The sequence below is a fragment of the Tyto alba genome, unplaced genomic scaffold (assembly GCF_018691265.1).
Source record: "Tyto alba isolate M040663 unplaced genomic scaffold, T.alba_DEE_v4.0 Super-Scaffold_38, whole genome shotgun sequence".
In the NCBI taxonomy this organism is placed as follows: Eukaryota; Metazoa; Chordata; class Aves; order Strigiformes; family Tytonidae; genus Tyto; species Tyto alba.
The window spans coordinates 15,284,207-15,307,927 of record NW_024881313.1 but is presented as its reverse complement, the minus strand read 5'-3'; the positions used below and the strand labels follow the sequence as shown (position 1 = coordinate 15,307,927).

The 23,721-nt window shown below is 40.1% G+C and overlaps 1 protein-coding gene across 2 annotated transcripts in view; it reads left to right on the top strand.

Annotated features, from left to right (window-relative positions):
- LOC104357937 (probable acyl-CoA dehydrogenase 6) overlaps nucleotides 1-23,721 on the top strand; it is a 92,728-nt gene that overhangs the window by 5,866 nt on the left and 63,141 nt on the right. For both annotated transcript variants that reach the window (XM_042801664.1, XM_042801662.1), the window contains exon 2: nucleotides 11,051-11,171. In XM_042801664.1, coding sequence (XP_042657598.1) covers nucleotides 11,051-11,171 — 121 coding nt within the window. The remainder of the gene's footprint in view (nucleotides 1-11,050; nucleotides 11,172-23,721) is intronic.

The following is a 23,721-nucleotide window of genomic DNA, read 5'->3' as shown; positions in this document are numbered from 1 at the left end:
ACTGGCATAAGCTGCAGGTCTGTAGTGGGTCTCCATCTACAGTTTGGCATGTGCAGAGCCATTCTTTGACTAGCTCTGGAGAATATTTTTTCCTCTTTCAGTGATGCAAGACAAAGAAAAGGTGAAGGTAGCAATAGAGTTAGGATCAGTTCCTAGAACTGAATATTTTCTGTTTTATCTAAAAGATTCAGTCATAATGTGGTCCTCTTAGATGCAGTCAGTAAACTGTGTCTTATGCCCGGGACTACTTCTCTGGGTACAGGTGTGATAGCACAGATATCCTTGTCTGAACGTGGCCCACTGATACTCTGAGAAGTCTTAGAAGTATGACAGAAGACCATGGTTGCCACTTGTGGTCCTGGTCAGTAAAAAAGCATCAGTGAACATTGGAGGCTCTGCTAATGGAGATAGATGCCTTGAGGAAGGAAATCTATCAGTCCGGATGAATGATATAGCCCAGCCAGAACGATACAACATTACTTAACAAAGCCAATCTCTCCAACTGTTAGTTAATTTTCAGGTTGCACTTCTGCCTGCATACCACATTAAGTCCTGAGCCCTGTGATGGGGAGCAGTGTGTGGGTGGCAAAGGTGGATAAACTCCAGAGGCACATGTCTTTGAAGTTGGAACCCATTGTGTAATTCCACAATGTTCTAGTACCTTGCAATGGAGAGGTGGTGTGGGCCATAGTGAGGTAGCTTGTTTTGTTCCTGTGGAGATATAATGCAGAGTCAAAAGCAGGATCCAAACCCCAACATCCCCGCCTCTGGTAGGCATTACACTATACTTCAGCGCAGCATCTCTGTGTTGGAAAGTGTGAGTTGCAGGGGCTAAAAAAATGATTAACTTGCTCAGTTCTGCATCACTTTCACAACTGGATGCAAGTAGCTGGAGCTCCCCACCATCCTAAAGGCTTGTCTGAGATCATCACCTAGACTAACAGGGCACACATTTCTGCTCTCATAGCACTACCCTGGTTTGAATGCATCTGCCTTCAGGTCCTATGGATAACCATGCCCTTGGTTATCCATAGGACTCACTTGTTCTCATTAATTCTGGGTTCCCTGTATGCCAGGCCAGGAAAACAAACAAACAAACAAACACAAAAAAACAACCAAAAAACCAAAGTATTTGCTTATTATATTGTGAAAGTGTGTGGTTTGTGCTCATTCTGGTTCCTTCTGGGATAAGCCCTCCAGTTGAAGGTCAAGTTGATTGGGACAGTCCCATGTGGGAGGTTTTAGATATATTGTAATTTGTGTATGTGGGAAGATTAGTGATAAGATTAAAACTGAAATCATGTGTTCTGCAGATTGGTGCTGTGGACAGCCTCACAGGGCAACTGGAGAGGTTGCTTTGTTACCAAATACAGAGAAACACACTTCTTATGAACAGAATTTGTGGTTGTTGTGGATAAGTTTGAACGCAGTCAATCAATGGCTGGTTGGAGGTGGAAAAGGGGATTTCTTTGACCTATTTTTTTCCACCACAGTGACACCATGTGCACACATGGTTCACCTCCAAGAGGAACACTAGGACTCCACATGGCTTAAAACCCATGGTGTTAAGTATCAAGTGAGAAATGCTTTTTCCACAGCATATTGCTTTGCCCATTGTGGTGTGCTGAATGGAAGATATGGTAGCTATTACCAATGAGGCAGAGAGGTAGCTTAAGTAAAATACAATCAGCATGAGCTCAAAGGAGGTAAGGTGAGAGATTCCATGTAACTAAATACAGACTCGATTGCCTGATCTCGGGGCACTTTGCAAATGTGTTCCTACCCTCTGCGGGAGGACAGATTTTAGTATGGTAGCTGCAGTTGTTGGGAGTCCAGAGTGGGCAGCAATTTTGGGATCCTCCCTTTTCTGCCATATTCTTGGTTAGGTCAGTTGAAGGAGTTGTGGTTAGGAGTGTGTAGAGACTGTCAAGGCACTCAGGTCTTTTGCAGGAGGGATCTGCCTATGCAGCTGTCTTGAGAAGGAAGATGTAGGGAGGGAGGAGGGCTTGGCTGGGATCATGTGGGTCCCTCCCCAGCTGGAGCTGGTCTTCTGGCATCTCATTCCTCAGGAAAAGGTTGAGGTCCTGAATTGGGCCTTTTATTTTCTTAGTATGGTCATGATGTGTGCCCTCTGCTCCAGTGCTGGGGCTCCCAGGTGTGCCAGCAGCTGCACAGGGTGGAGGGGCAGCAAATGCTTCTGCACTCCCTGGTGGACTTGTAGGTTTTTAAGTTTTCAGTAAGTGGTGGCACAAAACTTTGTGGTTGATTCAGGGTTTGGTTGGTTTTTTTTTTTTTTTTTGTTTCCTGAAGTAAAGACTGTAGCCAGATGTATGGGACCAAAAGATTTGCAGTATTCAAATTTCTGAACCAGTAATGAGCTTTGCTTTATGTATTAGGTATGTTGCGAGGAACTGTGTTGCAGTGAAAGGGAAGAAACATGATGATTTAAACAGAAGTGTGTCCAGTTACTGCCAAATGGATAGGCCAGGCAAAATTTCAGAATACTCATAAAGTGCAAACTTTTTTCTCTGAAAATCAGGTTTTTTAAAAATAGATGAGGACAGGTATGTTTTATTATATAATGAGATGCTGCCGACCATTACATTATATGGCTTTTTCCCTCCGCTAATTTTTGTTTTCCCCTTGAGAAAGAAAAAATTTCATTTAGTAACAGTTTGTTCCTGTATTTGCTGATCACTGCAGTCTTTGGTACCCAGTGCTGTAGCAGATTGCATGATTCCTTTGTTGCCTGTGGCACGGCTTAATTGAAGGTACAAAAAGAAATTGTGGTGCTTTAATCAATTTTAAATACATGTCTTTCCATTTCAGCCATATATTTTCCAGCACTCAGGAAATTTGTCTGTTTTTCTCTTACATGAGTCTACTGAATATTGGTTTTAAATCCACTGGAAGTTCCTCTGAAAGCTCAGTGCTGGCCACAGCTATGTGCAGTGGCAGTGGAGAAACCCAGACGTGAGCCAGGCCTGTTCACCCTCGCTTTGCAGCAACGAACAGAGAAGTATCCTAAAGTAGAAGTATCCTAAGGATAGTCAAGGCACCAGCGAGGACATGTTATCTGCCCTTTTGAACCAGCTTTATAGTGCTAAGCTGGAATGATTTTTTTCTTCCTTAATTCCTAATGCCTCAAGATTATGTACCGACCATTAGGAAAGGGAGAAGGGGAAAGCTAAACAGCCTGAAATCCGTCTGTGTTTACACCTAAATGAGCACACGTGCGCAGAGTAGATTCAGGAGGGGAGATTATGTAACATACCTGATGTGGTTGATGTGTCTCTATTCTGTCAATGCTTAGTGCATTTACAAGCAAAATATCAGCATTGCAGCTCACGATAAAAGGGAGTGGTGAGCATAAGTGCCATGGAGCCCATGCTCAGCCAGGTACTTCGGTGTGGTCCTAACCTTATCTCTGTGTAATCACACCAAGGCAAGGGGACTGGCAGTGCATTTAAATAGGGTAGGTGGAACCATTATTTTGCTTATCAACATCTGTTCAAGGTTTTTAAGTATGTAATTAAAAAAAAAAAGAGAGAAAAAGTAGTTCTATCTGACTTGGCTTTTTTTGTTTTCTTCTTAGTGATATCTTTGGGCTCGCTTGAAGTGTCCTTTTCATCCTGCAGGTTTTTTTTCACTGGGCTGTTCACATCTTGCCCTGCAGGAGAGGTTGGGTTCTGCATGTGAAATGCATGAAAAGCTGGGGAGACCAAAATGAACTGAAGGGCAGAGCATGGTCTTCTGGACCTTTCCAAGGGGTGGGTGTTGGCAGCTGTCCTGCCTGGTGTATGAGTGCCTGGCATGTTCTTCAAAGTTTGTGAAAGAAGGACAGAGTTTCAAGAACCGCTTTCCTACCTTCTCTTTTTAAGTAACTCTACAACCACTCATTCCTTGCTCAGAAGTGTTTTAGTGTTCAAAAAGATGCTGATAAGGACAGCCCATCCCACTGCTTAATACCATTTATTTACCCAGGGCTTTTATGTGATTGCTTTTTAGTCCATGAATTTCAGTCTGTGTGTCTCTCCTCTGCATCCCATCCTATGGAATGTGCTTGGGATGATACCAGTAAGCTTGATTATATGGGCTAAATAAATCACATTTCAGATTAGACCTGTTAGTCCTCCATTATAATAGGGAAAAAAATATAATAAAGAGAGATGAAGAGTAAACTGATGATATGATTTGGGTGGCGTTTTTTCCTTCAAGTACAGTACAGGCTTTTAAAAAAAGACATGGGTATGTGTGGTAATTCCTCATTCATTTTAGGTTTTCACACAGAGGAAACTAGATTGAAAATTCTAAGTAGAGTAACAAAATGTTTCCAGTAATCATAGAAAAATATGGAAAGAAATCAAAGCTGGTTTGCTTCAAACCTTTATGTTAAAGTTTATACCACACTCTCTAGATTCATTGCTACTAGCTATAAAGTTTTAAGTTAACTTAAAGCTAACTTTAAGTCTAAATACTGTGGGTTTTTTCCTGCTGTTTCCTCCATATTCTCTGTGCTGCACTCGCATTATTTAGTATCTTGACGATGGCTTGAAAATATTGAGGCTTTAGAAAGAACTGCCATCTAGATTATAACTTTGTAACTTGTTGGTTTGGGGTTTGTAAAATGAATCATGCTGCTTTAAAAAGAGTCAAAATTATTTCATTTTTGTTCTTTAATTATTTGGATATGCTGCTTTTAGGACTTTTTTTTTTTTCTGCCAAGTGTTTTTCACAGAGTCATGAAATGGATGTCTACACTTAAATTGAACTTTTTCAGTTCAACCCTCTATCATTGTGGAAAACATTTTATTGGCTTGTTCCCAGCAACAATCTGATGACAGCTCAGAGTACAGAAGTTTCCATATTATCATTGAGGTCCAGTCCCAAATGCTGTACTCAAACAGGGCAAATTCTTTAGTGACAACTCGTAGACAGTCATTTGCCCGAGTGTCGCATCACACGTTTGGCTGGCTAGTCAAGTGTGAATACAAAATAAGAGACTCGGATTGTATCCAAATGCCAAATCTTTCACGTTGAAATCAAGAGGGAGACTTGTCATTCTCATGCAAAGGGGAGAATTGTTTTGGCAGCATCTAGAACATTTGCTACCCTGACAGGACCCCTTTCGTAGTGGTGAGTTGTTTTTTACACGGATCTCCTAGGTGAGTCCTAACCAATAAAAATGTGTATATAAGAGGAGTGAGGGCTATCCCTCTTGTTTCAACTAGTATTTAAAAAAACAACCAAACAAACCAACAACAAAAACCCCTAATCCCCAGAAAATGGTCCTGGAAAACTTCCTGGAAATCTCCACCCTGTGTTGACGATGCATCCTGAAAGAGGAAGCGGTAGGTTGCAGCTTTGCTCTCTAGATCACTTCAGACCTCAGGCAAGCTGGTAATATTGGATTTTGCTTGCCAGAAGAAAGTGCACTAAATAACTTTGTATGAGCAGGCAAGGTTAGCACTGCAGGGGATATTTTCAACCTGCTGTGTGGTTAAATCATCTTTGTGCGATGGGGTTATTTGTGACCTGTTGTGGTCTTATAGGTCATGTACTGCCTCTGCCTCTGCATGTGATGTTACTGGAGACCAAATGATTGCCTCTTCCGTTGGGGCACCAACTGCTGTGGGTCCAGGATCATCATCACCAGGCTGGGTGATCCGGCACTTGGGCAGCTCCTGGCTTCTGCTAGAGTCTCTTAGCATGTGTCGTGGGGACTGGAAGCATAGGAGCAACCCGCCAGCACTGGGGGGACCTCATGAGTGCAAGAAGGACAGCAGGACCCCACTTTGCCCACCACGTGCCAGTAGACATCCTCATCAGTGAGGTGTCATGGCAGAAGTGACAGTCTCTCCATAGCCTCTCTAGTAGGTAGCAGCTATGAAGAGCTGACCTCATCTCACCCACCTGGTTCTGCCCTGAATGTGCTTTCACATCCCACTCTCCTACCCTGCACCTTTTCCCTACCTTTCTGAAGAGTATTACTGGGAAAGTATTGGTCACCAAACTTCATTTAGGGGTTTGGAGGAACTGTGAGGCAGTCAAAGAGGGCCACAACCTTCAAGCCCAGGAGCAAGAAGAAACGGGGAATTTATGTTGGAAAGCTAATTCTGGTGTGCTTGGACTGCATGCCTTGGGCGGACCCAAACAGAAACCAGTGTGTGGGAAAAACACAGCTCCTGTTTGGATATATAAAGCCCTCCTGAGGAGCAGCTGAGAGGCCCTGTACAGGCTTCAGCACCACAACCGGCAAGGACCTTGCCGGTGGGGTCCTGGCTGCCATGTACCCATGGGGTGGGTTTTGGCAGCCAGGTTTCATAGCATATATAGGTGACCCATGGGGTTTGACCACCTCAACTCTGCCTTACGTCTTGCTAAAATGCTGCCTTGTTCTCAGCACTGGTGTCCCTATGATGCCGAGTTGTCTCACCATGCAGTCATTGCTGTCGGTGGTTGTGAATAAAACTGCAAGGAGAAATGTTGTTTTTGTGGGCTGTTGATTATTTTATTTAGTTATTGCTGGTGTCAAAGGCAAAGGGCTCTCTGGTCTGTTACCTCTTTCCTTTCAAGTCAGTGTTATGCTAATGTCTAGATGTAATCCCTGCAGAACTTTCATTAGTTGTTTGTTGCTTATTTATTTGCTTTTTTTGTTACATTACAGATCCCATTAATTGTGTCATCTGATTATATTAATAGAGCTAAGTTCAATTACTGTAACTTGATTTAAAGGAAAAAAATGTTTCTCAACATTCTATGTTACAGTTATGTGGCACCACTAAATCCATTTAATCTTCTTCACACAAAATACCTGTTTCTCAGACATTTTGCCTTGCTTTTCTAGTAAGTCTAATCTCACTTTAGATATAATTCACAGGAAGCATTAGTAAAAAATTCTGTCATTTTGTAAGAATTCAGTTTATTGTTTTCTTTTCAAGATTCATCATCTTGCTAATTGTGTCCTGAAATATGCTACCACTGTACAGTATTATAAGGGAAAGATGTAAGAGGTATTATGTGTAGAAATGGTATGGCCATTAATTTCTGGTTTGAATTGCTTGATAGAATGTAAACCTGCTAGTGAATAATGGAAAGAAAGCTTTAATTGCTGTAAAGGACATCTGTACATACTCTCAGTACCCAAATTAATTCAATTACAGTTTTTACTGTTGTAGAAATAGTGTATTTATTTTAGAACACAGTGAGAATTAAGTGGCAATTGCTAATGCTTCTGGGTAGGTGCCAGTATGATATCAGCACAAAATACTGAACATCACATGGAGGAAAATCCTCAAACGTGCTCTTTAAATAGTGTACTAACTAATATTTAAATAGTGTACTAACTTCCAGTGGAAAATAATCAAAATGTGCAACTACCTGGCAACATTATGGGAAGATATTTTCATTGCTGTGTTTTAGAGAGAAATTAGAATAATCTACCACAAAAAACCCCCTCTGAATTTCTGTCTCTATCCCCTCCCCAACCCTGCTACTGCGTTTCCCTGTTCCTGGGCAGGAAGCTACAGGTGCTGTTTTCACAAAACTCTGTCAAGACTATTTTAAATAAAACCACTTCTATTTTTCTTACCAACATGAAGTGAGTTTGCTGGCTTGATCAGTTTCCAACTGGGCAAATATCCACAGTGTTTTTTGAAATAGTTCACGGCTGGTATCAGCCCTGAAGCCATTCTGTTAGAGGCTCCCTGGAGAGCAGCCTGAGCTTCTGCTGGGATGCAGGCTAAACCAAGGCTGCCTCCAGAACTCAGTCCTTTGTGTTTGCATCTTCATGGTTCGAATGAAGCAGCCTGAGAAAAACACTGATTCCATACACGATACTTAACTGTGCCCTCACTGTCAGGAAAATAACAGAGTTTCCGTTGTGGTTTACTGGCACTTTATCAGCAAGTGGGAAAGATATAGAGCTCCTAAATCAACTTTACATCACAAATGCCATTGAGATTTGTTAAGCTAGATCAGGTGAAAAGATTTCCTTTGTGGCTGGGAATAGCTATCAGATAGCATGTTTGCAGTGTTAAAATATTTCTGGCGAGAGGAGTTTTAGGTCTTGTTATAGTCAGTATCCTAGTGATGCAAGCCTAAATGCTGTCACTGATGTTTTCCACATTTCTGATGATAAAGCATATAAAAATAAGCAGACCAACTGCTGAAAGATCACTTCTGTATATTTGCCAAACACTGCATATATACCTTATGATTTAGGTTGAGGTGCCTGCAGCTCTTAGTGTTTGATTCTAAAAGTTGTGTGCATTCAAAAAAATATAAATAAATCCCAAGTTAATTAGTCAAGATTTAAAGTAATTCAAGCATGAAATATTTCTCTGGGGGCATAGATGTGAGGAAGTCACCAAAGCCAAGGGAAGGGGCATATCAAATGGTTAGGTATGCGGCATTATTTGACCTGCACTGAAACAAATCTCTCTTTAGCAGTGTTTTAAGCACATGTTGTGTCATTGGTTGTGTTGCTTCAGTCATTGCTGGCTTGACCTTTTGAAAATACCTCTCTGTTTCAGTTTGCTTTTAATATGAAGGAATGATGATATTCAATAATCAGTACTGAAGCACCAGCCAGTTGACCAGCACTACAGTTCTCCAGCAATGTGCCTTATGTTTGTATGTGGTAGTACAAGGGGAAGTGCTCCCCCAAGTCCCCTTATGTCTGTAAATAGCATGTTTTTTTTGCACACAGTTTGCTTCTGAAGCGTAAAAACTTTTGACATGGCCTACTTAATTTCTTTCTAAAAACACAGAATAAGGAGGGTGGTCCAGTGGCTAAGAAAAAAACTGTGGGTATCAGTATCTGCACTGCGACACTAATTTTTTTTCTTAAACTTAGAGGTATGCACTGTTTGTGGTTTGTGCAGTGAAGTTGTCTTTGTTTATTTTGTTCTGTCATGCAAGGAAGATCTTGTTTTACTCAACATGGCAAACTTTATCTGGTAATAATTAAACTTCAGCTCTGTTAAACAATTTGAGTTTTACTCAAAGGTGTAAGAGCAAGCAGATTGTAATCTGCAGAAATATTGTAAAATAATTTCTCTCATGCCTTAGTCATTCTTCTGACTATATTTAAGTTTAAAGGTAGCTTTGTATGTACACTGAAACACTTGGCCCAGTACCAGCCATAACAAGCACAAAACTCTCTTGGTACATTCACTTGATACTTTTGCCAAGATCCATCAAAACACTGGGATAACTTTCTGTACATACTTCATAACATCTAGGGAAATGCCTGAAAGAGGTTATCTGAGCGTTACCAGATGTTATTACAATCAATCAAAAAGGTGTTTCACTACCTGTAACTGAACAGTGAGGGTCAGTGCCCTAGAATCTGATCATCTAGGGTGTGGCAATAGAGAAACTAAATGTGGGCTGTGCTAGATATTGTCCTGGTGAGTATTTTGTTACTATTGATCATGAGGCCAATGTTGTTCAGTGTAAGAGAGGGAGAGAGATGATAGTTGCTGAATGAGTTGAACACTTACTATATACATTTCTCGGAATTTGGTGAGAGAAGCGAGAAGGTGATTTTTCTGTTACCAACTGTGAAGTATCCTTATTTCTGTGGGCAACTGGGAAGCAGAAAGCAGCCATATATGGGCTGAAATTCTCTGAAGAATGTGCAATAAATAGATAGTTCAGAAGAAGGCTCCGCAGGGTCTCATGAGCACAGCAGTTTCAGAGTGAGAGGAGTCTATTTCCAGCTCAAGAAATAGCACCACAGGACTTGTTTATTTAGTGTGGAGGAAAGACTAAGAGGAGTAAGTTCTTAAAACAATAAATTCTCTCTTCATGGAACACCGTAACAGTGAAATTCTGGTAAAAGATTAAAGGCACTGCTTTTCTATTGGGAATTGGTGTTTGTTTTGTTAAGATTTGGTTTGAGGGAAGGATGGTGGCTTTTTGTTTCACATTTGGACCCCCTTGTGCCCACTGACCCGGGTGCGTGGCATAGTTGGTGGCAGGGCAGAAGCAGGCTGTGCCGACCCCTGGTTTTGCTTGTGGAGGTGGGCAGAGATGGGCACTATACGTCTGATTCCTGAGAGCTACTGAAACTGCTTCTGCCTCGTGCCAGGTTGGTAGGCGGCAGGAGCGAGGTGGCACCCTGCGGCGTGGGGCTGTTTGGCACAGAGCCGACTCTGTTCAGGAGTTACTCCCAGGCTTAGAGGTTGGCTGCAAAACTACAGGTTGCCCATTTTGTCCCCTTCCCGTGCCATGGAAATCTGGGACTTTGTGGGGTGGGATGTACAACACTTGTGCTCTGAAACCTGAAAGTGTTACTGAATGTAGTGGCTGTTGTTCAGATGTGTTTTGCCTGCAACACCTGGAAGGAAAGGCAGCCACCTGAATAGAGCAAGGGGAGTAGCCAGGCAGCTTAGGGCATTGACTTTTGGAAGGTGGGCAGCGATAGCCCAGTTGAGAGTTGCCCAGGGGCTAGACTTGGACACGCTGTAAATCTGGAAGAAGACCATGTTTTTCCAGTACATGTTTTGTCAGATCCTAGGGAAGCCTAAATGCAGACTGGACACAAGTGCCCTGAACAGCACTGATGTCCTTGAGAGTAGTTCTGGCAAAGGGAGGGGAAATGAGGTGTCTCCTGCTTGCCTGTCTTGTGTGTGGTCGTCATGAACAGATCATCACCCTTCTTTGGTAAGGTCCCTCCGAGGACAATCTGGATTTCCCTTCCTGTCACTTTCTAGAAACTGTACCCAGAAAGGTAACAAATGGTGAGGGGGAACTGCCACTTTCATAGGTCTTGGAGAGGATTAAACCAGCCCTGATGACTTCCTGTTGTAATGGTTATAATTGCTAAAAGAATTATTTATATTTGCCTTATTGCATCTGTTGTAATAGTTGTGGGTGGGTGGAGAATAAGGACATCCAACAGGAAGTAAGAAAATGAATGTGCTTTCAAAATTTTCCCTTTACTGTTTTTTTAAATTAAGTTTTTTAGACAAATGTAGTCAAAAGTGTTTCTGTAGGAATGTCTGTGTTAATAACTTTTTTTAAATTTATTTTTCAAATCTAGATCATCGACAAGGAGATTAATCCCTTTGTGGACAAGTGGGAAGAAGAAGGACAGTTCCCAGCGCATAAAGTATTTAAAACCCTGGGACAGGCTGGATTCCTTGGTGTAGATAAGCCAACAGGTAGGAGAGCATATAACTCCTGAGTGTTCATGTTGATGGTGATAGACTCGTTACATTATCTCAAATTGCTTTTGCTTCAGATCAAAACACAGTTCAGAATTTAGTGCAAAGTTTGCTTATATTCCTCAGTCACAGGCATTCTGGTTCCCAGCTGTGCAAATACAGAAAGGGATGATGCTGAGTGCTCAAGTTGATATTCTCCTAAATATACATGTTAAAAACCTCTGTGACTATTATTTTAAAGTCAGTAAAATGAACATCACCTCAGTTCTGGATCAGAATACTTATGAAAAAATCTCAATCTTCATTAAATAAATCACAATTTGAAAGGTGTTGTAAGATTTGGCATATTGCAATTCCTTAACCTATGTATTTTCTCTTGTCACTCAGAGGATGAGGTTTTTGTGGGTTTTAGGCCATTATATCCTAGATTGTCTTTAAAATGCACTATTCTAGCCCACAGAAGCATGTACAGAACAAGAAGTCTATGATACACACAGCAAGGGCGGAGCAAGTTTCATGTGTACATATATATGTTGGTGAGGAAAAAAGTCAAAAAGTCCAGAGGAATAGGAAGGATTTGAGCTCTTCAGCTGAAAAACATATTCCCTTAGTTTTTTTGTCTGCATGGGACATAATATATACTTGTTTTCTTTTCAAGTGCTGCTGTTAGGTGTTCCTGTCAGAATTCTCTGGGGTTTTTTCTCTTGTTTTCTTATTTGCGGTTAAAAAGTTTAAAACAAGAGCAAGTTTGTATAGGCAAACCTTTAGCAGTCATGGTGAATTCAGAGCATCCTGAAGTAACAATGTTTGAATAGTTAACTGCAGATAATTGTCTATATGGAGCAGCCCACACAACCTTAGCTAACCCACACCACATCATTATGTTGCTAAGGGACAGGGTTTGAACTGTGGAACAAATGATGTCTTTTTATCACTTACTGTCAGAGAAAATTTTTCCTCTTGAAATGAACTTTCATTTTCTTACACATTACAATGTGGAGGATTTTTTTCTCTAGCTGTTCAGCTGTTGGAGCACCCAGAACTGTTCAGCTGTGATTGTCTGACAAATCCAATTAGGTCTGAGCTGGTATTTCTTTACAAAAATGCTGACACTTTGAGATTATACTTAAGATCTATTTAAAGGACAAATAGGATTACTGGGGGAGGGAAAAAAACACCTCTACCTTCTGCTATAATTGTTTGATAGGGAGATTTGAAATGTGTCTCAGTGGGTTCTCCTTCACTGCTAATATTTATGTTGGTTGTAATAATGGTGCGTTACATTGCTGCCAGATTACAGCCCTTTCTTGTTGTTACATTCATTTTAGGATGTGCAGAGGCCTCGGCTGGGGTAAGGAACCTCAGTGCTGAGTGTGCTGCACATAAAACATTATGGAGGTGGGAACTTTGTATAAGGCTGACAAAATAGCTAGGACAAGAAATAACTGGAGTGAAATCTAGTGAAGAGAGAACTTGCAGAGGCAAAGATAGGCACAGAAGGTTGCATGCACTGACTACACTTGTCATACTCACGATTAAGAATATTTTAGCTTTGGCTTTGACACTTGTATCAAGCTGTTAATCTAATTTGTTGGGCCTCTGCAGCTGCCTTTTATAAAAGCTATAAAAAACCTGGATAAAATTATCAGCAACACATGGTCCATCTCAGTTTATCTTCTGGAGCAAGGTATTGCTGGGTACAGAAAATGCACCTGGAAGATGCTGCCTTTGCAGTATTCAGTTGTGCAACAGAATGTCACCAGGTCTAGCTTTGTGGTATAATACCATTGGGTACATCCTGAAAGTCCTGAAACTTTCTTGTGATGGTAAGTGAAATAGTCAGGTGTGTAACAGTACAGTCTTGACAGCAGGACTTTGGCAAAGACTGAAATTCTTTATCTTCTACACTTCTACAAAGTGCTTGCTGTATGATTAGTATGTACTGGTAATAGTAATTAAAAATAAAATAAAGAGATACACCTTTTGTACTCTGCTCAGCCACTTCTATTATTTAACTACTGTGTGCAGAGTAAGAGAGATCTTAAGAGATTTGAGGAAGCCAAGAGCAGCCAGGCATTTTGGAGGGATGTTGGGGGAGGTCTGGAGAAGAAAGGTTAAGTTGATTTGAGGAGAGCAATTGCAACACAGAGCCATGTGAGTAATAACCTGCCCTACTTACTCTTCTCAGCACAAGCCAAAATTATAATTATCATGTTGCATCCTTTCAAACCCAGATCATAAAACATTCTCTTTAAAGAAGACTGAATTTTTCAAGTTAGTTCACTTTAGTAGCAGCTGCAATTTTGAAATAAAAATTTTTCTGAATTTGTTTTTCAAGGTCATTCTGTCAAGTACAGTTTTCTTGTTTTGTTTTTTTTTTTTTTTTTTTTTTTTTTTTGTTTTGTTTTTGTTTTTCTGTGGAATTAATTTTGAAGCTTTTTGATTGGGCAGGAACAGGTCACAAACTTGTTTTGATTAGATAGAAGGAAACATCTGTTGGAACTCAAATTTGTTGAAACTGGAGTTTTTCCTGTGTAAACACCATTCCCTTTATGAACAATGAGCTGCTTAATGGGAGTCAGGTTTTTAAAAGAACGTGCCTTACATGTGTCCCTTATCATTGGAAACTTTCTCTGTGTGGAGAACTGATTTGGGGCACTATTTGTATTGCAAAAGCTCCATCAGTTCGCACCATATGCAGTTGTGGGCTATGAATTTGTCAAGGTTCTTCCTGTATTTTTTTTCACAGTTGTTTATGATTGTAGTGAACATTGACTGTAGTACAGTAGTTCAGGATGATAATTGGAGGAGTCATGTAAATGCTATAGGCAAGGCCCAGCCATGCACCTATAGTTGGAGAATCCTTAAGGTGATCAGTGGATTTAGCTTACTAGACTGTCTGGTCAGTTCTCTGCCAAAAAAAGATTTTTTTCTTTGAACCGTTTCTCTGCTCTGGTATTCTTTACACAACTCAAAAATAGTGCATGCGCTTGTTCTCCTTGGGAAAAAATGTGTGTTGTTCTGTTATATTAGGAAATTCTTCCCACTAGTAAACTACGTGCTGAAAAAGTTAACATTATATATGCATAAAAACTGTCTTTTTGCTCTATGCAAAATTTGTTTTACAGAATCACTTAATTCAGCCTGAAGTATTTAGTTTGAGGGGGGAAAAAAGCCTCCAACTTCTCTATATACTTATTATTCTTCATTTATATTTACTCTGTGTTTCTCCTCAAATTACAAAGTTTCTGGGCTATTGAGGTGCTGACAGTCCCAAAACTAAGGGCAGAAAATGTTAGGGTAGGCAGCAGAAATATTTTAAACAGTCTTGGTAGTTGGCCATTGTCTGTTTTGCTAAGGGAAGTGGGTAAGACGTGTTCTTTAGAGTGTTTTATGTGCAGATTAGATGAGATATTGGACTAAAGGATGAAAAGAACTATGTGGTCATTTGTGATCTTATGATTTATGAATCAAAGCCTTGGCTGTTGCTAAATTTTAGGATGTGTTGCCAAAGACACAAGGCTCAAAACGTACTGTTACATGCCTGCGTATGCCAACACAGATGATTAAAAGTTGTTTTTATCAGCTGATGCAAAAGTACAGAAATCCTCCTGTAAAGGCTCAGGGAAGGCAGAGGAGCAGAGAGAAAGGTTTGTAAGAGGCCAGTGTGTGCTGTCCTGCATTTTCACTTGCCATCACTGTGAGACATGACTAGTGATGCTCACTCTGGATGTTTCATTAGTGTTTTCACTGGCAATCCCGTAGGAATATTTAACAGAATGCATTAACATGTAGAAATAGTCATGACAGGTATGTCCAAATTGTAGCCTTTGTTTATTCTTGTCAAACATTTAGCAGTGTGCATGCAGAAATATGTTATCAGAGAAATCAGGACACTGTGGTAAGACTCGTACATGGATGAGAAAGTATAGTTTTACACTGTCTCCTTCCCCTACTGCTGGGATATATGCTAGATATGGGACTGGAGAAAGTAAGCAGTATGTTCTTGACCCTTGAGACAGAGGAGCATCTGATGAAACAAAACAAATGTTTCAAATGATTGATTGCACTGCAGTTGGAAAGTGATGCAATGTCTTTCCTTAAGAAAGCCTGTTTATTGCAAGCGCCTGTGTGTTGAATGTGGGAATAGAGATCTAGACTATCCTTTTAAGGTTAATTTTTTTGTTTTCTTCACAAGTATACATTTCTCTAGTCAGATGATGCCTTAGAAGAGTTTGGTAGTGAAGAGTCACTTGGAAAGAGTGTGTGTGGTTCGTTCTTTTTTTTTTTTTTTTCCTTTCTGTAATACTAAGCCTTGTTATTATATGGAATGAGTAAAAGAAGGACCTGGGAAGAGCAGTGAAGGGATTTAGTAGTTCAGGTGAAACAAGGTTTTATGGCCTCTAAGAGAGTAACTGAAACAAACTTTTTCAGCTGTATCTATAGATAGAAGCTAAAAGGGGTATATTTGTCAGAAGATTATACATTTGCCCAAAACTATTTCTGTATGGCAGGTGTGGACCAGCTGCAATGCTTGTGCTTGGTTTAGTAGATTTAAGCATAGCCAGCTGAACTAATTGCTTGATCTCTTTCTCATTTACAAAAGAATGCAATAGTAGTTAATCAATAATAGTTGAGCTCTGAAAGTTTGCAGTTTGTAAGAAAAACCATTGTGCCATGTTTTCAGATACCAATGAACCCATAAATCAGCACTCTGTAATGTTTACCAGCTACGAAGTATACCTGTTTTGCAATCAAGAAATAATTTTGATAAGCCTCTAAAAAACAATAGACCAAAATCAGTTGGTGCTTTATTTGAATCAAATTGATGACAGAATTAGTGATAGGTGGCAGTGGTTTGGAGACCTCGATCAGATAAGTATGAGAAATTTCACATGCTTATCTGACCTTCTTAATTTGGTGGAGTGGAATAAAATATCAGGAAAACAGGTTTTTGTGTGTGTACATACAAGTTCTGTGTGGCTGAGACTTTTCCTTCCACTGTTGTGAAATGCTGACAATTCAAGTCCCATCCAGCATCTTGCAAGTGCAGGATAAAATGCAATTGAAAGCTGTTTGTTTGCTGCATTTCACAGATCATTGGATATTTCTGATCAGACAAGGAAATGAGCACTTGAGTTCACCTTTGGTTTTTCTTGACTCTGCACATGACTTGGAAACATGAATGCTTCATTCTTTGTGGCTGGTTAGGAGGAGCAGCAGTACCTCTGGGAATAGCTTGTTCAGCTATCAACATCAGTTTTGTAGAAACAGCCAGCAGAGAACAGACTTACTGAAGGACAGTGAGTCTTTGTGGAAGAGATAATCTTCGTTTAAATGTGTTGTTGATGAAGGGATCGGATTAGTTCCTAGGATTCTGCTTTTGTACTTGAGATAAGGCAAATCTTCACACTTGTGACTGATAATGCAGAACACAGAAGTAACTCATCCAGTTCAGGTATGCATATACCAATACCTTAGGGGCAGATTCTGAAATCTGGTGTGTGTACCACTGGTAGTTGTAGGTTATGTCAAAATGGTATTGAGAAAAAAATGCCTCTTTCCTGGAAGAAGTCAGATGTGTCTAACTGGGAACAAATGTTCAGCTACATACGTGCAATTCAGAGCTTGAGCTCTTGATGCTCCCTTCTCTCATGGCATACCTGCAGTGACAAATTTGTTTCTGTGTATCACAGGCTTTGTACAAACTGGTAGATCCATGTGGTGTCTTGAAGTTGACTGGTAGCACTTAGTCTGGTTGTAGCTAAGAGACAGTTACAAATAGCCATCCCTGTTCCATCCCCTTTCTGCACAGTGTACAGGGTTGTGCTCCAGGTGGTGCAGGAGAGTCCATCCTTCTCTCTTGTACTTGATTTTAGGTTAAGCATACACCAACTCGAGTGCTTTGTATGAGGCTTGTTAATGAGCTTTCAAGGTTGCACAAAACTGTATATATTTACATACCAAATATGTGTCTTTGGGGGAATGTAGTCCAGAAATAAAGACAGAAAAGCCAGGGAGAAAAAGTAAAGATACAGCTGTGATGTTGTTGGAAGGTAACACTAAAATAGTGTCAGAGTAAGAACCTCGGTTTCCAGAATCCAAATTGTGTTTGTATTTACTGCCTAACTGGATCTGTCTTTTTTTTTTTTTTTTTTTTTTTTTTATATGTACTAGTGCCTCATGCTTCAGGACAGATGAGTATCATCAATAGCTAGAGTTTTATTTTCTCCCTAATGCTGAAGTTGCAATAGTAATAGTTCTCTTCTATAAAAAAGTGAGACCTGCATACTGCTCTGAGGTCCAGGTGCTGAATCAGGAGCCAGATGTAACCTGTGAGAGAGAACTAATTTGACTACTTGGCATTGAACTGGACCAAAAGCCAGATGGTATTTCTCGATATAACATTATGATAAAACACTGGAAGAAGCCATCAAGACTCTTAGTAGTGTCTTGTGATCATTTATTTGGAGATCAACCTGTTTCAGAAGCTGTGGACTGAACATTCTTAGATTGAGTTCATTTGTGACTTTTTTGTTTTACCTTTTTGTGGGGTGTTCTTGATTTTGTTTTCTTCCTGTTCTCATGCTTCTGAAGGTCTCTGTATATACTTTGGTGTGAATTTCCTTTAGTTTTGTAGAAAATTGTTGGGTTGGGGGGTTTTTGAAGAGGCAAGTTTGGTAAAAAAAAGTCAGTGTTCTTAATCTTGTAATTGTGAATAGGAGAAGAGTACACACTAAAACGACCAGCTGAATAGATTAAAGAAATATAAAATGTAAAACCTGTAAAGAATATAGGGGTTCAAATATTATCAAGTAAGATATACTGTTTCCATTAAAGGAATTGGATTTATCTTGTACTTCCATGGATCGAATGGCAAGCCTGTCTCTTGACAAAGCATGGGCCAGTGAATGAGCTCGTAGTAAAATAACCTTGTATTATAAGTCTCTTTAATTTATACATAACTGTCTTTTCCCAGTCTCAAAAGTTTGATGCTAGATTCTTGATATCTGTCATATACCCAGATGGCATAATTGGAAAGCTTTTTGAAAGGTATAAATATACCTTTTACACTTTGAGACATGTCAGTACACCGAGTGTGGAGAGCGTGGGAAAATTGTCTTTGTGAAACATAGGCTTGATTTGCTTTTACCCACTCACTTTTGCAGTGTTAACTGCTGGGAGTGAAGGTTGATTTCTTTCCCGGGGATGAAATGGGGAAAAATATTGTGAAACAATCATTTTGAGGTTGACATGGCAAATCTCTGAAGAACTGTTGACTTGTCAACACTTGCAGATACCATAGATCAGTAACCAAATCACAAACTTTGAATGACATCTGGCTTGAAGAGAGGGTTTACAGGATTCGTAGGGATGTGTTTCTATCCCCAACACTTGAGCAAGATAAGGAGCTGCTGCCCAGAAAACCCTGTGCAAACCAGAACATGTGTAGCTGAATAAGAAATGAGGAAATAAAAAGACAAGAAATGTGTTTAGTTTTGGTTCTCCTATTCCGATCTAACATTTCTAATCCCTAGTGACCCAGTTTGTGCAAAATCATAAGCAACATTAATAATCTAATCCCTGGAGATCTTGCATAAGCCCTTAGTCACTCCAGCATCTGTAAGAAAGTTCAGATGTCCCCATACCAGTGAAATGCCTTTTTGTGCAAGTGAGAAACAGGTCTTGGCACTATCTTTTTCCCTTTCTGACAGGTGGCTAGCTTTGCAGCCACCTTTGTGAATCTTGCTGCTACCCCTACAACAAAACTGTAGGGCTTCCCCTGCTGTAATCTGGACTCCTGGGGATCGCACTAATCCTTTTTGCCACTGATTCCAGAAGGGAGGGCAGGCAAAGGCATAGACCCGGTATTTGTGAACTTAAGTGTGACAGGCAACTTGCTTACAGGATAAGTAACATACACAATGTTTAATAACTTCATATGCTACACAGTAATAAAAAGGTGTCAAGGAAGGATAGTGATATAAAGAACTTAGCTCCTTGGGGCTTAACACTTTGATAAGGTTACAGCTGGTTGGTTGCGGCTTTCTTATTTGATAGACTGGAACAAGCGAGTTTTGAGGTGAAGATGCAGAGAACTGAAATCACAGTGTTTTTCATCACGCTGTATTGTGTGGAATAGATGTCACCATTTCACAGCAAACCTGGAAGTTAACTGTATTTTGTTATGTGACCTGGGGCTTTTGTTCATACTGCTTTTAGATCTACTTTGATTTCATTGTTTACCCTCATGTAATACTGATACACATAGAGACTTCATGATATCCTCTAGTAAGTGAAGTAGGAAATTAAAAAATTGGGTTTATTCCAACTTTCAAAAAGACTTCTAAAGTATTTTAAACTGGTCTGAAAAATATTTGGAGCCTACACTCTGTTGTGTTGGCACAACCATGTTGAAAGTCTTTTATAGGCTTAGTCTAAATAATGCACTGATCGGTAGATTTGTGGTCAGTCCAAACAATCAATCTGTGTACCCTTAGCTTCTCATTTCTAGTTGATTATTAAATGTTGAAAACACATGAATTACTTTTGAAGTGAAGATATGTTGCAGGCAGGAGTGAGTGATGCTTTAAAACTTCAAAACTTGTTCTTTTGACTTGATGATCTGATCAGTGCGAGATAACTGTCTGGCTCACTTGTGGGGAGGCAAGCGAGTATTTGGTGCCATCATAATTTCAATTGTACTATTCATAACTCTGAGGATTGTGTAAATTCATAAGTGGGATGTGCAAGCTGAGCTGAGAACTCAGGTGTGTGTGACTACTCTGTCCAGATGTAACGCATACCCCATATGGGAAAGTAATATTCTCTCCTGCATAGTACTTTATACAATCATGCTTATCACTACATATATTATGAATTTATATTGCAGTAAAGTATGTTTCATTTTATAAATATAATTTTATATACAGAGAAGGAATTTTTTATTATTTGTATTGTTTTAAACCTCTATACAACTTTAAAGAATGAAATATCCATCTAGTCAGTTCAGCTTAATGCTGCCCAGTTTTTTGGTTTTGACATATTTCAAAGGCCTGTCCCCAACTTCTGTGCAAAGTTCCTATTTCAGATCATACTATTTAAAATAACACTGCTGTAACCCAGTACTGAGATATCATAAGCACTACTCAGGAGACTTGCTGCAACAGGGAGGCTTTCTACTGTGAAGACTTTTACTTCCTTTTCTGTCAGATAATTGCCACTGCTGTGGGGATTGCTGGTGGGGAGGCTGATTTGAGGTGCTCATATGTACATGCCTCAAACTTCTAATACATGAAAACCTGCACCCAGATTTAGAGTTAGTCAGGGGTTCGGGTTAGTTGCCCCGCATGCGTGGTTCCCTCAGGCAGGGGACAGTAGTTAGTTTGTGACACAGCCATGAAACTCATTCTGGGGAGCACCATGTCCCCCAGTGCACCTTTCTGACCTGAAAGCTTTGGCCATCACAGGCTGCTTGCCCTGGTTGTCTTTTAGGGCACTTTACTCTTTAGCTAAACAGACTTCTTCTAGGACTCTTGCTGTTTCATTCACATGGATAAACAAAGAGATAAATGTAATATTTTAAGTGCTCAAGAATGTACGTGCTGATTATTTACAAATACCAATGCTGATCAATGTTTTTTATTCTTTTCCAGATTCATTTTTTTAATTTTTTTTTTTTATTATTCTCTTCAGAGGAATTGTGTCCCATTGTGCCTCCATGGGATGAAAAAGGAGCTGTAAATTAGTGTTAAAAAGCACACTATTGTGATTGTTATCCATACCATCTGCCTATAGCTTCAGCGAGCTGTATATACGTACAGCAGAGGGGAAGCGTGGGCTCTGTTGCTTCTGCATTGCTGTTAGGAGAAGCAGCATCCTGTTCCCCAGCATTGCTCTGGAATGTATTGGCAATTACTCAATTCTGTAACACCTTCCAGGAGCTGAGAGGTTCAGTGGTGCCTTGGGGCTGGCAGTCTCCCCGGGGATGGCCAGGCTGAGCTGTGCCTGAAGCTCGGACCTACCAGAAGGAGGTTGTCTGCCTGTTTGACCTACAAGTTTTCTGTCACAGCCAGTGTGCAGGGTTCTTGCTTGATGCATGAAATTATTTAATCTCGAGTCTTCTGTACACCACTAAATGAGTAATCATCATTTTGGCTTATTTTTACATGAGTAAGGATTATTCATGGGTCGGAGTTTTTACAGTTGGGTTCATCGCCCTGTTCCTAGAAACCCTGAATGGTCTGCCAAGCAGACAACTTCTCAGCGAAGCATTTAGATATATTCTATAAGGAAGTAAGACTTGAGATTGTCCTTTGCTAAGCGAAGAAATAAATCCAGAATGCAAGTTTATCCAGTCTTTTTAAGTCTATCATAAAATAAATGTTCAGACTTTTTCTCATGGACAGCATATTCCTGGCAGTTGACAGAATCGACCAGAAAACCTGTTGCTCCTTGACTTGTCAGCTACTCCTCAAAGCTTTGATCATGCAGATACCTTTAGCCCTTTTGTTTAAATATATGCTTAAATGCTTTAAATGTCTGGTCTTACTGCTTTGGTTCCTAAGGAACATGGCTTTGAACTGGTTGCCACTTGGTATCAGGTACTCACACTTCAGCTGTTTTTTCCAATTTAATGTATAATGTCCAAGGAGAACAACACAAACATTTTTTCCTGCAAACTCTAATTCAATAGAGAGAGGATATTGATAAGGTATGATGAACTGATAGCTATTTTTCTTAGAATTTTGAATGAAAGCAATGGAAAATATTTGATTTGTGTTTGAGTTTTTCAGGTTTTCTTTTTCTGTGCACTTTACTGGGCCAAAAAAGAATATAAGCAAATGCGCCTTTTTGAAGCTGCTGAGGGATTGGTTTGTTTGTTTGGGGGTGGGGGGAGGTTTGGATTGCTTAGGTTTTTTTTGTTTGGTTTGGGGATTTTTAAGTTGTGCTCACATAAGATACTCTCTCTCTAAACTTGCAGCAATGTAGTACTCTTAGTAGGTTTTGTTTATCTAGTCTCCTGCATGTTTTAAAAGAATGGTGTGGAGATTAAGTGGAAATGCACGGAGTTAACATTCAGGGCAAACTGGATCAATTGTCACTGCAGCCTCCATGGGGAATGGGTGCACAGTGCAATGTAGAAATGAAAGATGGGAAAATATCACAACTTCAAGGCTCTGTAGAACAATACCAGTGTTTAGGGGTGGAAGGAGCACTGAGCAGGACTTCTGGATTAGGTGTGCTGGGCAGAATTTGTTGAAGCCTCAGTGCTGTGGTGTGGTGCCAGTGAAATCCAAGTCACTGTCTTGATTCTTTTGCAGCTGACCTTGTTGGTGGAGACCTTCAAACAGACACATGAGGTGTTTATTGGGGCAGAGGTTGGGGAGTGGGCATGGGATAATGCATTTCAGGAGGAAATGGGGAAGAAACTGCAAGATGGTGTGAAGAGTTGTTTAACACTTTTGTTCCAGATGTGTTTGGTTTTGAGCTGTCATTTCAAAGTCATGATCACCTGGCGGCAATACAGCTTCACCCTGTTTGAAGAGAAGAAAGCAACAAAACAGGAAAAGTGTTTGTCAGTTAAAAAAAGAAATCATGAAAAGGCAGGCTGAATTAAAACTCCATTTTTTTAAATTATTTTTCTTCTGTCCACTCAAGAAACTCTTTAAATACCTTAATCTTCTAGGGTTTTTTCAGTAATATAAAAAGCTTGAAGCCTTTGTGGAATGCAGAGAGTTGTTAAAAAGTGTCTGTTTAAGTATTTGAAGTGTTGGCCAACTGTGAAGAGCAGTGTGATAAGGAAAGTGTTCTTATAAATACCAGATTTGTACATACATTGAAATTTAATACCACTTTTCTGTTTTACAGAATCAGTTTTAAAATCAGACTTCAGTGTCAGGATTTTTTTGGGTTTTGGTTTTGTTTTGTTTCTCAAGCAGATGCCTGAGAGGCCATTTGGGACAGACAAAGTATTTCTTGCAGGACAGTGGTATTTTCTGAAGAACATATCTGTTTGTCACCTTTCTGCCTTTCCTGGGGTTGCCTAGAAGAGCTGCTTTCTTGGTCATCTCTAGTGCAATAGCTATTGTTTCCCATAAGACCACAAACCCACTCTGTGGTCTTGTCTGCTCTGGCAAATGTCTTCAGTTCTGGGAAGCAGGAACCAGGAACACAGCATGGCTCTGGAGGATGGCAGAGACATTTTTTGTGTAGGACCTTTGAAACACCATGACCTGTGTATATGCACTTTCCTTGAGCCTGTGAAGCTGGAAGAAAATGTGCACTTGACCAGAACCTCAAGCGTTAACAAATTAGCTTCACTTGTACAGCTGAATGGGGAAACAAAGGGCGGAATTAATGGAAGATTTCCTTGAATGAGTATCACAGGGACAAGTATTTGAGTTTCTTATGGCATAATTAAATGGTTTAAAAATCTCTAAAGGTGACTTTAGTCAGCATTTCTTCTGCTTCCTATTCTGTACGTCAGAGGAAATGAATGAGACTGTTATGCTCACACTTACTTTATTACTCAAGGACTGGGGTC